The sequence below is a fragment of the Podarcis tiliguerta genome (assembly GCF_965153285.1).
Source record: "Podarcis tiliguerta genome assembly, chromosome: 16".
Classification (NCBI taxonomy): Eukaryota; Metazoa; Chordata; class Lepidosauria; order Squamata; family Lacertidae; genus Podarcis; species Podarcis tiliguerta.
In genome coordinates this window covers 4103386-4115917 of record NC_139549.1, presented here as the reverse complement: position 1 = coordinate 4115917, position 12532 = coordinate 4103386, and the positions used below count along the sequence as shown (strand labels likewise).

General features: G+C 49.0%; 1 protein-coding gene across 3 annotated transcripts in view; it reads left to right on the top strand.

Annotated features, from left to right (window-relative positions):
* Positions 1-11126, top strand: part of SEMA6C (semaphorin 6C) — a 128950-nt gene extending 117824 nt beyond the window's left edge. For 2 of the 3 annotated variants that reach the window (XM_083416500.1, XM_083416499.1), the window contains one exon: positions 7639-11126. In XM_083416500.1, the coding sequence (XP_083272626.1) occupies positions 7639-8876 (1238 nt within the window). In that variant the 3' untranslated portion in view covers positions 8877-11126. The remainder of the gene's footprint in view (positions 1-7638) is intronic. The other variant, XR_014505754.1, reaches the window with a different exon arrangement.
* Positions 11127-12532: the final 1406 nt, after the last annotated feature.

Below are 12532 nucleotides of genomic sequence, written 5' to 3'. Positions count from 1 at the left end.
TAACAAAATTCGGGCCCCCAACCTGCGCACCTCATACTTTGTTCTGCGGACTGGGGGGGGGGGCGGTAATTGAGGCACGGATAATGCGATGGGGGGGGGGACACATCCTTTTGTCCGCTGACCCCTGAAGAACACAGAAGATAGAAATTGCCGGGCAGAGACGGTGGGAGAATCTGTTTGTCCGCGGGAAAAATCCGAAGGCGAGATCATCTCTGCTGCGCCGGCTGACGTACTTTGGGCCTATTAAGCTGCAAATGAACTTAGAGGAGGGGAAGAGATCTCAAAAGATAAATCCAGGAAGCGGGAGACGCTGCAAGGAGCGTCTCAAATTATTTGCGGTACTGAGGAAGGGGCCAGAGGGACACGCTTTTCTCCCTATCGTCACCCATCGCAGGGTTATCCAAGGAGGCCAAAGTTTGGGAGATGGAGTTTTTCATGCGCAGAGCATGGATAAAACTGCGGAACTCGCTGCTGCAGGAGGCCACCAACTTGGAGGGCTTTAAATTACACGAGCTGATGGACGGCCTATCAGCCTCCACTGAATACCAGTTGCTGGGGGGTCGTAAATGGGGAGAGTCGCACTCACTTCCCATTGCGGCATCTTTCTGGCTGGACTAAATGGGCCACTGGCCTGATTCAGCACAGTTTTCTTAGGTTCTTACGACCTCTCTTCATCCTTTCCCCAGCCCTCTAAGCCCTCGGCCACCGCCGGATCTTGTGGCCTGGAGTTCCGCAGGTTTATTCCATCCTACTAGGCATTCCATCACCAAGCCGCTCCTGAGTCTGAAAAGCCTTTTCAGATAACCCTCTAGGTTCCAGCGTTGAAGGAGGGAGAGGTTTTTAAAGAGAGTTTCGCAGCGGTTCTCAACCGGTGGGTCCCCAGATGTTGTTGGACTACAACTCCCATCATCCCTGAGCTCTGGCCTTGCTAGCTAGGGGTGATGGGAGTTGTAGTCCAACAACATCTGGGGACCCATAGGTTGAGAAAGGCTGGTTTAGAGGATGAAGCGCTGCATCGTGCGAGGGTAGTTCCCTTGCAATTAACAGGCGTGACTGTATGCTTCCTAGAAGCATCTATCTGAGTAGTGTTTATCCGACTGGTGCCGGGAAGGCAATAGGGGACAAAGGCACCGGGTTCGAATTCGGCCGTCCCCAGATGGAGGCCCAGAAAGAGAAATTTGCTGAGATGAGCAGAAGAGATGGGATCTGTTTGGATAATACAGACTCTCCGTAGCACCATCGTGTGACGCCGCTGGCTGGTGAACGTGAGCCCCTGCGACACGTGCTCTGGTTATGCGTGGCAGCCGGTCTGACGTGGCTCCGTGTGTCCTCTCAGCTCTTTGCACCCTCCTCTAACAGCCTGGCAGCTTCCCCGTGGAACGGGTGCCCTTTTCCGCACGTGTCTCACGACCCTCGTGTTAACACACTTGTGCACGTTTGCTCCGGGTAACCTTGGGGGGGAAGGAGGGGGGAAAGCGGGGGCTAAGAGTCTGTGCTTCTCCTGAAAGAGATTTTCCCGGTTACTAACCGCATGGTTTATTGCACCCTCGAGAGGAGAGGCCGGCCCGTTCTGCAAAATATTTCACCCTGTTCTTCCCATCCCGGGTTGTGCATCGTACGAAAAATGTGTTTTGCCGGGAGGGAGGGAGGGGGGCGGGCCATGTATTTGGCACCCACCGGACGTGCCTTTGTGTCTGGAAATGCCATGGTCCAGAGTTTTCCGTGGCCTTTGGATCATCACAAAAAAACCCCCAACTTTTCTGCTCACGCGAGGAGCAGAGGAGACCAGGTGCCACGTGGATGGGCTCAATTTTGGAGCCAGCCCTCTCCCCGGCAGCCGATAAGTCTGGTTCAAGTGAATATCGGGCTTAATTCTTTTTCTGTGTGTCTTCCTGGTCACCATCAAGACTTCTGAAAAAGGAGCACAGGATTGGGAGGGGAGGGAAGAAGAGGGGCCCCCATTCCCCCCCCCAAAGCTGATCACTTTTGACTATTATTGGGCCCCGAAGCTTCGTGGCTTCTCCACCTCCTCACTGGGTGTCCCGAATACCTTCCCTCGTCGAAGATCCGTCCCCTTTAGCAGCATAAATATCCGTAGTTAATTTTTTTTAAAAAAATCATTTTATTAAGTTTTACAATAAGTATAAGGCGACAAAAGCAAGAAAAAATAAACCACAACACAGCAAAAGCAAAAGAATACAACAACACACAAACACAAAACAGCAAAAAATACAAATAGAGAAAAATAGAAAACAAAAACAATTTTTATCCTCATTATATTCTTGGCATTAACTTATTTCTCCGACCTCCCCAGACCTCCCTTCCCTGTATTCCAGATCATATATTCTATCAGCAAATTCCTTCCCTCTGTCTTTGATTTTGTCATAATTTTTATATCTTAATATAACTGTATTTTCTTATATCTTGAAATATTGGTTCTTTTTTAATCTTTACATTTTTTACTAATAACCTTTTACATTCAATCTGGTGTCATCAGACATTCATTATCTTATAGTGTTTCTGTAGATAGTCCTTCTTCCAATCTTCCTTCACCGTCTCTTCTCCCTGGTCTCTGATTCTGCCAGTCATCTCTGCCAATTCCATATAGTCCATAACTTTCATCTGCCATTCTTCCAGCGTGGGTAACTCCTCATAAATATCCGTAGTTAAAAGAAGGTTGTTTGTCAAGGCAGGTAGGTCTCTGGCCCCTAGGAGCCTCCATTCCGAAACGGGACCCCCAATTTCGGCAGGTCATGGCCAGGCCTGAGCAGGTGAAATTGACCCACATACGAGGTGTTAGAGAGGAGAGGGGGCAGGGAGGCTAAACGGAAGAAATGTGCGTTCGGTTCACATCCACCTTCGAGGGTCACAGCCGAGGCTTACGCAGGTGGCTTGTCAGAAGCAGCAACCCCTTCGGCAGCTGGATCCCACCCCTCTAAAAGCGGTGAGGTCAAAACCATGCAGACCTCTGTCGCTGAATGCAATCTTCTGGGTAACACAGAGCTCTTCGTCGCATGTGACGCAGAACTCTGTGAAACCTGGGTGCTTACACAGTTTGGTGTCTGCAGAGTTTGAGCCAGTTTGAAGGCGCCCGTTTCTCCTCTCTTCCAAAAGTGGGAAGGAGAGAAACTTGTCGGGCGCAATTCAGGGTGGAACTGACCCTCTCAAGGAGGAAAAGGCAGCAGCCATCATTTCCCTTCTCATCTTCCCCTAGTATTTTCCTTTTTTTACATACAAATTTTTGCTTTTTAGGCCTTCCTTTGTCCTTTCCCCCCTCCTGCCATCTGTTTTTTCTTTTATTCCTTTCCCCCCTATTCGCCTTCTTCCCCCCCCCCCAAAAAAAACCCCTAGTCTTATTCTTTTTCCACATTTTTAACAACGAAACGGTCAGCTCCTTGATGGCTTTTCCTGATCATCCAGGTCTGTGAGGAACAAACGCATCCCAGAGCCATTTGGCTGAGTCTTTGCCTCTGGTTCTGAATTAATTTAAAGCATGTGGATTCTTTACACACACAGACACACACACACACACACACACACACACACCCTAACTTATCCCGCTCAAAAAAAATAACATATATATTTTTTTTCTCCTAACACTCCATTAGTGTTCTAGGCTCCCACTGGACCAAAGTGTTAGATCCATTGCTAGGCCTGCTTAAGAGTAGAGCCCTTGACGTGAATTGACATTGCTCCCTTTCGTGCATTGGTTTCAATAGGTTCTACTCTGAGTAAAACTCAGTTCGAGACAAACTATTGTTTCTGAACTTGCTGACAGTGCCAGATATCAATCTAATTATTATTATTATTATTATTATTATTATTATTATTATTATTTGCTTGGAAGTCACCCTAATAATTGAACAGTATATAAATGTAATTTATGAGTAGTATCACCATCATCATTAATAATCATATATTACTGTTTAATTGTCAAGGTGACCCCCCCCCAGCCACTTGCAAGCGGAAAATCACCTGCCAAAAAAATATAAGCACACGCATTTAAAACACACGATCAAACCATTGCATCGAAACACGGAAGTAAGCGTCTGCTATTTTAGAAAAGCGCAATGAAACCCATTAAAGTAGCAGAACAGTTAAAAGGGAATTGTAGGAAAATAGAAGGCCGAATCATGAAAAGCCTCTGAGCATGTGCAGAATGCCCATCTCTCGCTCTCCTGAGCTTTTGTGCTCTTTCCTCCATCACACACACATGCCCCGAATCTGGTGGGCGGGGTCAAGGGCCAAAGTGGGCGGGGCCAAATAGGCCACTCCCCCTGTTGCATAGTAGGCTCCGCCCATGGAAAAGTCACGATATTTGCAGATAGAAAGAGAGAGGTGATTGTCTCCTTCCAGGCAGGCGAAAGCCTTCAAGGAGGATTGAAGAGTTCTGAGGGCCAGAGGAGAGGTGTGGAGGGCCGCTTGTGAGCAATGGTCCCCTCCTCCCATATTAAATGAGAGCATATTTTCTGCCTTTCAAAAGTCTTTTCCCTCAATGATCGTTATTTACACAGGGGAAGGCAGAATCGGGTTCAAATACTGAAATTAATTAAATTGGGGCGTTCAGACTTCTAAAAGCCCAAAGTGAAAGCATCAAAGATAATTAACCGGGGAGGAGGGAGGGAGAAGGAATCCAGTAAAATAAATGAACTTCATTACTAAAATACATATAATGTTCTGCCTTTTCCGCCCTGGCAAAATTGCAGTAGAGACGCAGCAGTAAAGATCTTTTTCTGTAAAAAAAAGCAGCGGCAAGATTAAAAATAATTGAGATTAATATTGTATTTTAAAACTCTAGACTTCTCCCGTGCCCTGGGTAAGCGAGACACAATCTTCCATAGCATAAAGATTTTATTATTATTATTATTATTAAATAGCAATATATATATTATTCTGGTCCATTAAAAGTGCGGTATAAATGGAAATTTTACATTAGCGCCCTTTAAAGCCATATTAAATGATCCATTTTCTATTAATTGTACCATTTGAGCTCATTAAAAGGGCTCGTTAAAGGGTATCTTAAAATAAGAATGTTTAAAAAGGCATAAGGCATTTTTAATCTGCTTTAAGGTTTTGCTGTTGTGCTTCCAGGGCCAAGGCCTCTGTGAACCTTTGAGCATACGCAAAGCCTGGGAGCACTGAGTCAGAGCTGCTGTTCCGCCTAATATTGTCTACACAGACCGGCAGCAGCTGTCCGGGGTTTCAAGCAGACAGTCTGTCCCCAGACCCACCGGGAGATCTCGGGACTTGAACCCAGGACCTTCCGCAGGAAAGGAAGGCGCTCTCGATGAACACAGCATTGGGAGCCTGGTGCCGTCCTAGCATTGCCATACTATAACTCCCAACTTCTCTGGCTATTGATCAGGCTGGTTTCTGGGGGGAATCGGGCCACAGATTGGGGGTGGCCAATGCAACATCGGCACAAACCGGAAATAGACTGAAATTCCTCCAACCTGGTCCAGCCCCCCACTTCCTAGGGGTCAGCCCCATGCAGCTCTGCAGAACTGACTTCCGAGTAGACCTATAGAGGGTTGCATTGTGAATCATACCAGCTCTTTCCTTTTTTTTAAATATATTTTTTATTGATTTTAACATATAAATTATAAAATGTACCTCACTTATACAATCTTTTTAGACTTCCATCAGCACCTCTGAAAATCCACCACTGTAATTACTTCTTCTGCATTTCTCAATTTTATATTACCTTTAAGTCTCCATCTTAACGAATCATCCTCCCCTTTATCCATTTTTGTAATAATTCCAATAATACTCCTCACAAAACTTCTTGCAAACCTACAAACTGATCTTCACAAATAATTTTGAAATAGTCCATAAATTTACTCCAGTCTTCCGTGAATTTCTGGTCCCGCCGGTTTCGGATCCTTCCTGTTAGTTTATCTAGTTCTGCATAGTCCATTAACTTCATCCTCCATTCTTCGATCGTCGGTAATTCTTCTTGCTTCCATTTTTGGGACAGTAATATTCTTGTTGCTGTTATTACATATAAAAAGAGCTTACATTCCTTTCTGTTTATCTCACTCCTCGCAATGCCCAGTAAAAATGCTTCTGGTTTCTTTATAAATGTATATTTCAACATTTTTTTCAACTCGTTATATATCATCTCCCAAAAACATTTCACCTTTTTACATTCCCACCACATATGATAGAATGTTCCCTCTTTTTCTTTACGTTTCCAGCATTTATTACTAGTTTTATACATTTTCGCTAGCTTAACAGGAGTGATATACCATCTATACATCATTTTCATCCAGCCCCCCACTTCCTAGGGGTCAGCCCCATGGAGCTCTGCAGAACTGACTTCCAAGTAGACCTATAGAGGGCCACATTGTGAATCGTACCGGCTCTTTCCTTGGACACACAGGGAGGAGGAGGAGAAGCCTTGAAGCTTTGTGACGGCTGGGTAAAGAGGGGCGCCGTCTCCCCACACCTGCAAAATCCACCCGGCTGAACCACCAAATGCCATTTCCATTTTCCATCAGCCATCTCAACCTTCCTTATCCCACCTCATCGCCATTCTGTCTCTCCACGGAGGAGAAAGAGCAGGCGCAGCCACACCGCACGTTTGAAGCGCATTTAACACACCTGGCTTCTCCCCAAGAATCGTGGGAAACATAGTTTGTTCAGGGTGCCGGGAATTGTAGTGCCGTGGGGGTAAACTACAGTTCCCAGAATTCTTTTTGGGGGTGTCATGTGCCTTCAAAGTATGGTGTGGATGTGACCTCTGTGGGTTTTGTTTTGATGTATAGACAGAAAAAAATCCAGATATTTGGCTAGTCATACGCCCACCGCTCTCTTCCTAGCTGTGATGTTCTGCTAATCTTTACAGCAAAACCTTCTTCTCATTTGGGCTAATCTCCAAATTTCTCATATGAGAGTCTTCCACGTTGAGGGTTTGTTTCTTCTTTTTTTCACGTCTGCTTGAGGTGAAATTTCGGTAGTAACTCTATTTTTAAAAAATTGGCTGCAACTGCTGGAAAGTAGGAAAGACTTTGGAATAAGTCCACAATTTCTGCCCCTTCCCTGAAACTCTTCCCAGTCTTCCCTAGTATTCAGAAGGACCTGAGCGGTGGGCTGTACACAATGCAAGCCCTACTCAGCGTAGACCCATAGAAGTTAATGAACAGGACGATGGGATAGAGCACGAGATTCTTAATCTCAAGGTTGTGGGTTCGAGTCCCCTGTTGGACAAACGTTTCCTGCGCTGCAGGAGGTTGACCCTCCAGCACTACAATTCTACTTCTAGTCTTAGTCATTCCAGTGGGCCTCCTCTGAGTAAGACTTGCATTGGCCACAACCCAGTATAATACGGACGAGGCAAATTTGCTCCCCCCCCCCGATGTTGTTGAACTACAACTCCCATCATCCTTCCTTATGCATGCAGGGGCTGATGGGAGTTGTAGTTCGGCCACATCGAATCATAAAATTGGACAGCTGAAATGGGCCCCGAGGGTCATCTAGCCCAACCCGCAGAGATGTACGGATCACGTCTCAAAAATCCCCGGCAGGTCAGGTGGCTGTTACAATCTGGAAGGCCGGAGACGCCCTCACACCTGCCAGGTAATGCGAGTCGGCCACGTTGGCGCCTAGCCCCCTAACTCTCTGTTTCTCTGGCTCCAGGCGTGCGTCAGGAGTCGGGCGGTCGCGAGGACGCCCCGACGGTCCACTTCACCTTCCTGATCGGATGCATCTTCGTGGCCTTCGTCTTGGGGGCCTTCCTCTCGGGGCTGCTGGTCTCCTGCTACTGCAACCACAGCTTCCAGAAGGCCAAGAGGGCTGGGAAGGACTCCGAGGGCGGCCTCCAGCGCCCGCTGTCGCTGCGGAGCCTGGCCAAGATGAACGGGCTGCTGGAGGCGCAGGCCAAAGACGCCTTGGCCGAAGGCGCCGCCACCAAGCTGTACACCACCTTGCTGCCCAGCGAGAAGGAACCGACGGCCACCTCTGTCGCGGCCAAGGCGGGCGTCAAGGACCACCACCCGGAGCTGTCCGGTTTGCCCACCCCGGAATCCACCCCGGAGCTTCCCGTCAAGAACATGAAAGCCATTCGCAACCAGTGGGAGAAGAACCAGAATTTCAACAACGCCAAGGAGTCGCAGGGGAAGGTGCCCTTGTTCCACACCCCTGTCTCCAATGCCCACCCTTTCCCGTTCGCCAGCGCCGTGGCGGGGCCCGGCCACCTGCGCGGCTACGAGGCCCCCCTGGCGGGCTACCTGGACGAGAAGAAAATCCCCAACCCAGAACGAGTCCTGGTGCGGCACTCCCAGTGCTACCTGCCCAAAGGGGTGGAGGTGGCCGCCCTAGAGGAACTTCTCAAACACCTCCACGAAGCTGAGGGCTCCTCGGCTAAGGGCCTGGCCGGCCCCCGCTTCGCCCCCGCGGCCGTTTCCTTCGCCAACCGGGTGCAGCCCCAGATCCCGGACGTGGAGAGCGCCCCGTACTACAGCTCTTCCACGCTGCCCAGGGACAGCCTGCCGCGGAGGCTGGACGTGCCGCCGGACCCGCCTGCGGCCGGCGAGAAAGCGGGCGCCCGGCCACACAGACACTCGCTCTGCGCCGCCCCCAAGCTGGTGAACGTTGGCGGGGGCGTGCTGTCGCGCCACCACAGCCTGGGCCAGTCGGGCCGGCCGCCCTCGTCTCTCCTGACTCGCATGCACTCCACGGGGACCTCGGTGCCCCACGAGGGTGCCCATCCTGCCATCTTCCTCTCCCGGCAGCACAGCTACGGCGAACAGGTCCCGCTGGCTGGCCACGGGGGCATCAAGCGCTCGGTCTCCCTGATCAAGCCAGGAGGGGGCACTCAGGGGCTTTTCATGCCGTCCTCGCCCCCGGCCCAATCCTCCAGGCAATTCAGTTACTGAGCCTCCAGGGTTTGTTTTTCGGACACCCGGAGCTGTGCCGGGGGGCGAACGAGGCCTAATTTGGGGTCCCCCGCCGCCGTAGCCGTTCAAGATGGAAGGCAAGCAGACCCGCTTCTGCCAACCTGCCTAAAACTGGACTACAACTCCCAGCGTGCCTTGCAGCGGTTCGCCGGGGGGGGGAGGCGTTTGCATACGGGAAATGGTGGGAGGGGAAGCGCTGGGTTTTCCTCTCTCCCCATTGGCTGCCTCCTGCTGCAGGCAGTTCTTTTGACCTATCCGGTCCTCCCCGTGACCACTGAGCCAAGTTGCCAAAACAAGCAGATTCCGCTCCTTTTTCCTGTCTTCGAAGGCATTCAGACAGGTGGCTTTGAGGGGCCATTCCTGAATCCCGGGCACCCGCAATTGATACACCAACAGAGGTTACCACAGTTCTGCTTCCGAAAATTCGGGCAGGCTCGTTTGGGGGGCAAGGAGGTAGATGGCCGAGATGGGGTTCATAAAGGGAGAAGGAAAGTAGCAACTGGTTGTTGTAGGAGAAGTCCGGGCGACTTCTGTGTCCACATCGCCCCCGTTTGAGGACTTGAGGACTAAAAGCTCGCTAAAGCAGAACGCAAACTCTTGAGCTTTCTAGAATGTTGGATTTCTGCACCCTCTGGGCAAAAATCACGGTAGGCTCACCACTTTGGCCAATTTCGGCTATTTTCACCTTGAATTGGCTTCCGATCTTGAGGTTCACCATATTCTCAGAGCAGGCTGCACAGCCACAATGGCCCAGGCCTTGCTAGCTTTGGGGCTGGGTACCCTATACACACACAGGAGGACTGCTTTTGGAAATGAGACTCTTGACGTGGCCAAGGCCGCCTCCGGCACAAAATCTGCCTTTGGAGCCATTTTATCGGCACCCTTCCTTGAGTCTAGAATGTAGCATGTTGGGTGCCCCCCCAGTGAGGGAAGACCTTGTCCCCCAAACCAAAATTATAGCACTTTTCTTTCTTCGAGACCAGAACGTGGTGTCCGTTTATTTTATTTCTTTGGTGCGGCCATCCTGGGAATGTGAAATAGAGGACTCTGAAAGGTGGGGACAGTCTCCCTGGAGAAATCGTTTCCAGAACTATTCCGAGTTGTTGGGCTTGGCTTTTGGAACGAAGGTGGAGCCGGGACAGGGACAAGCCTGTGGCTCACTCTTGGACAGTTGCTTCCGAGTTACTTCTTCGGCAAGAATATTCTGGACTGTGCGGATCCCACCTCCTGGAGAGCAGAATGTAGCATTTGAGATCCCCTTAAACCTCGTATATTTCCTTCACTGACTTTTCACCACCACCTTCCCAACCGGAGTTAAGATCGTCCATTTATTCCCTTGGCCCTCAACCCCTCCTTTTGTATTCCTTTCGTTTTTAGCTCCCCGAATTAAGCCGGTTTTGCAAACCAAGCTCACACAAGTCGCTAGTCCTCAAGACCTCCGGCGGCCTCGTTTCCAAGGAATTTGCCCCATGTATAAGAACATGCATAGGTTGGTGACTAGCAAGCAAAACACAGGAAGGACAGGCTAGCTCCCCAGTTTACAAAAGTTCAGCTTTGGTCACCTGGGAACATTTCTGACTCGCCAGAGGCAATCAGGGAACGCCTGGCTAAAGCCCCATTTCCCTTGCTGATTAGACGCAACCATATTAAAAAAAGAGAGATATTAAAAAAAGCGGGGAGGGGGTTCTCTTTTTAAAAATATAGACCCCCGTTTGAATCTCTGTAGGTGTTTACATCAGTCCCTAAAACTGCTGGCTGCATCCTTTATGGGTTTGATAGCAATTCAAGAAGCAGAGAGGGGAGAAATCTCTCCTTTGGAATGGATTCAGCAGCCGTCGTCTGCTTCCGCAGCCTTGGAAAGGACAGTTGATCCTGCCACGAATACAAACCGAGAGGGTGTCAGACGAGGTCGAAAACCTCCGTTCCAAATCTTTTTTTCCCCAAAAAAAGGAGGGGGGGAAACACGCGTGGAGGGTGGTTGGTTTGGCACACTGCTCTCGGAAGGTCTTTTAAAAAAGCGTTGTACATAGGTATTCATAGATGTGTATATTTCCTTGTTTAACTTCATATATGAAAAGAGCAGAGACCATAAATATATCCTACTGTGTAGGAACACCAATCCGGAGGCCCTGTCCGGCAGAGCTGAGGACCTGTACATTTGGTATCCAGAATTATCTGTCCCAAGTCGATGCTTGAAATATATGTATAATCTCTTTGTGTCTTGAAGAACCGTTTCTTTGCGTTCTTTCCTCGCGGGATTTGGAAACGGGGACGTCTGTGGAGACCCTGTTTTGTGAGTTTTCTCCGGAGTTGCCAGTTTGGGTTATATCTTGTTTGGTGGTGGTGGGGAACCTCCAGATATTGAAAGACTCCCATCTCCCGTCATCAGCTCTAACCATTGGTCATGCTGACCACAGGGGATGAGCAAAGAAGGAGGGAGCCTAGCAGCACCAGAAAGGGGGGGAAATAGATGCTCCCAGTCTCTGGTACATAAAACTGCACCCTTAATATACCTGCCCCTCCAGCTGGAATTGCACAGAGATCTATACAGCAGTTGGTGGGCTCTTGATTCCATAAGAAAAGCCCTGCTGGATCAGGCCAGAGGGAGCCCATCCAGTGTCAGCATCGCCCTTGAGCCAGTGCCACTAACTGGACTCATCCACTCAGCCCCGACTGGGCTAGGCGAGCTGGGTAGCACTTCCAGAAGACCACCTTTCTCTCAGGAACAGGTCTAAGTGCTGTGGACTCACAACTCAGAGCTGTGAGCACCGCAAATCACTCCAACAAGAAGACAGTCGTTGTACAGCAGAGTACAGCAGAGCATAAATCACTCGGACGACAGTGCTGAAGAATATCTTCTTTTATTCACTAACAGCTACTGTACTACACAAACTATATACAAATGGAGATGCTCTCCCTGACTGACTCACTCACTGACCGACTCTCTCTTTCACTGACCGACTCACTCTCTGACTGTGGTGCTGGAGCAGAATATGTAGATATCAGAACACGCCTCCTCCTCTCTGCAGAATCAGCAGACTGCTCAGGAGATTCTTAGATATGGGAGGGGTGAAATCTCCTCATCCAGTCCAGCATCTTTTCTCGCAGCAGCCAACCAAATGCCTGTGGAAAACCTACAATCAGGATTCGAACACAAGACCAACTCCCCCCCTTATTTTTATTTTTATTTGTTTCCAAAGCGAAATTGCAACAAAAATTAGAAACATAAAATTGATAAAGGGGGGAGGAAATGAAACAAAAAGGACAAAAAACAAACCTGCAAAGAAAACCATGCTATTTTTACAAACTTTACGTACAAATACACATCCACATCGACTTCCTTCCTCTGTTTTGAGACCTCAAAATTTTTAATCTTTCTGAATTGTTGTGTCTAATGTAAATCACCTCTATCTTTACACCTTTTGCACCGTTTTTTCCATTTCTTTAACCCTACAAAGCTTCATTCATTACATACTGATATACTTACTCTAGAACATGGGTAGGCAAACTGAGGCCCAGGGGCCGGATCCGGCCCAATCGCATTCTCAATCCAGCCTGTGGACGGTCAGGGAATCAGCGTGTTTTTACATGAGTAGAATGTGTCCTTTTATTTAAAATGCATCTCTGGGTTATTT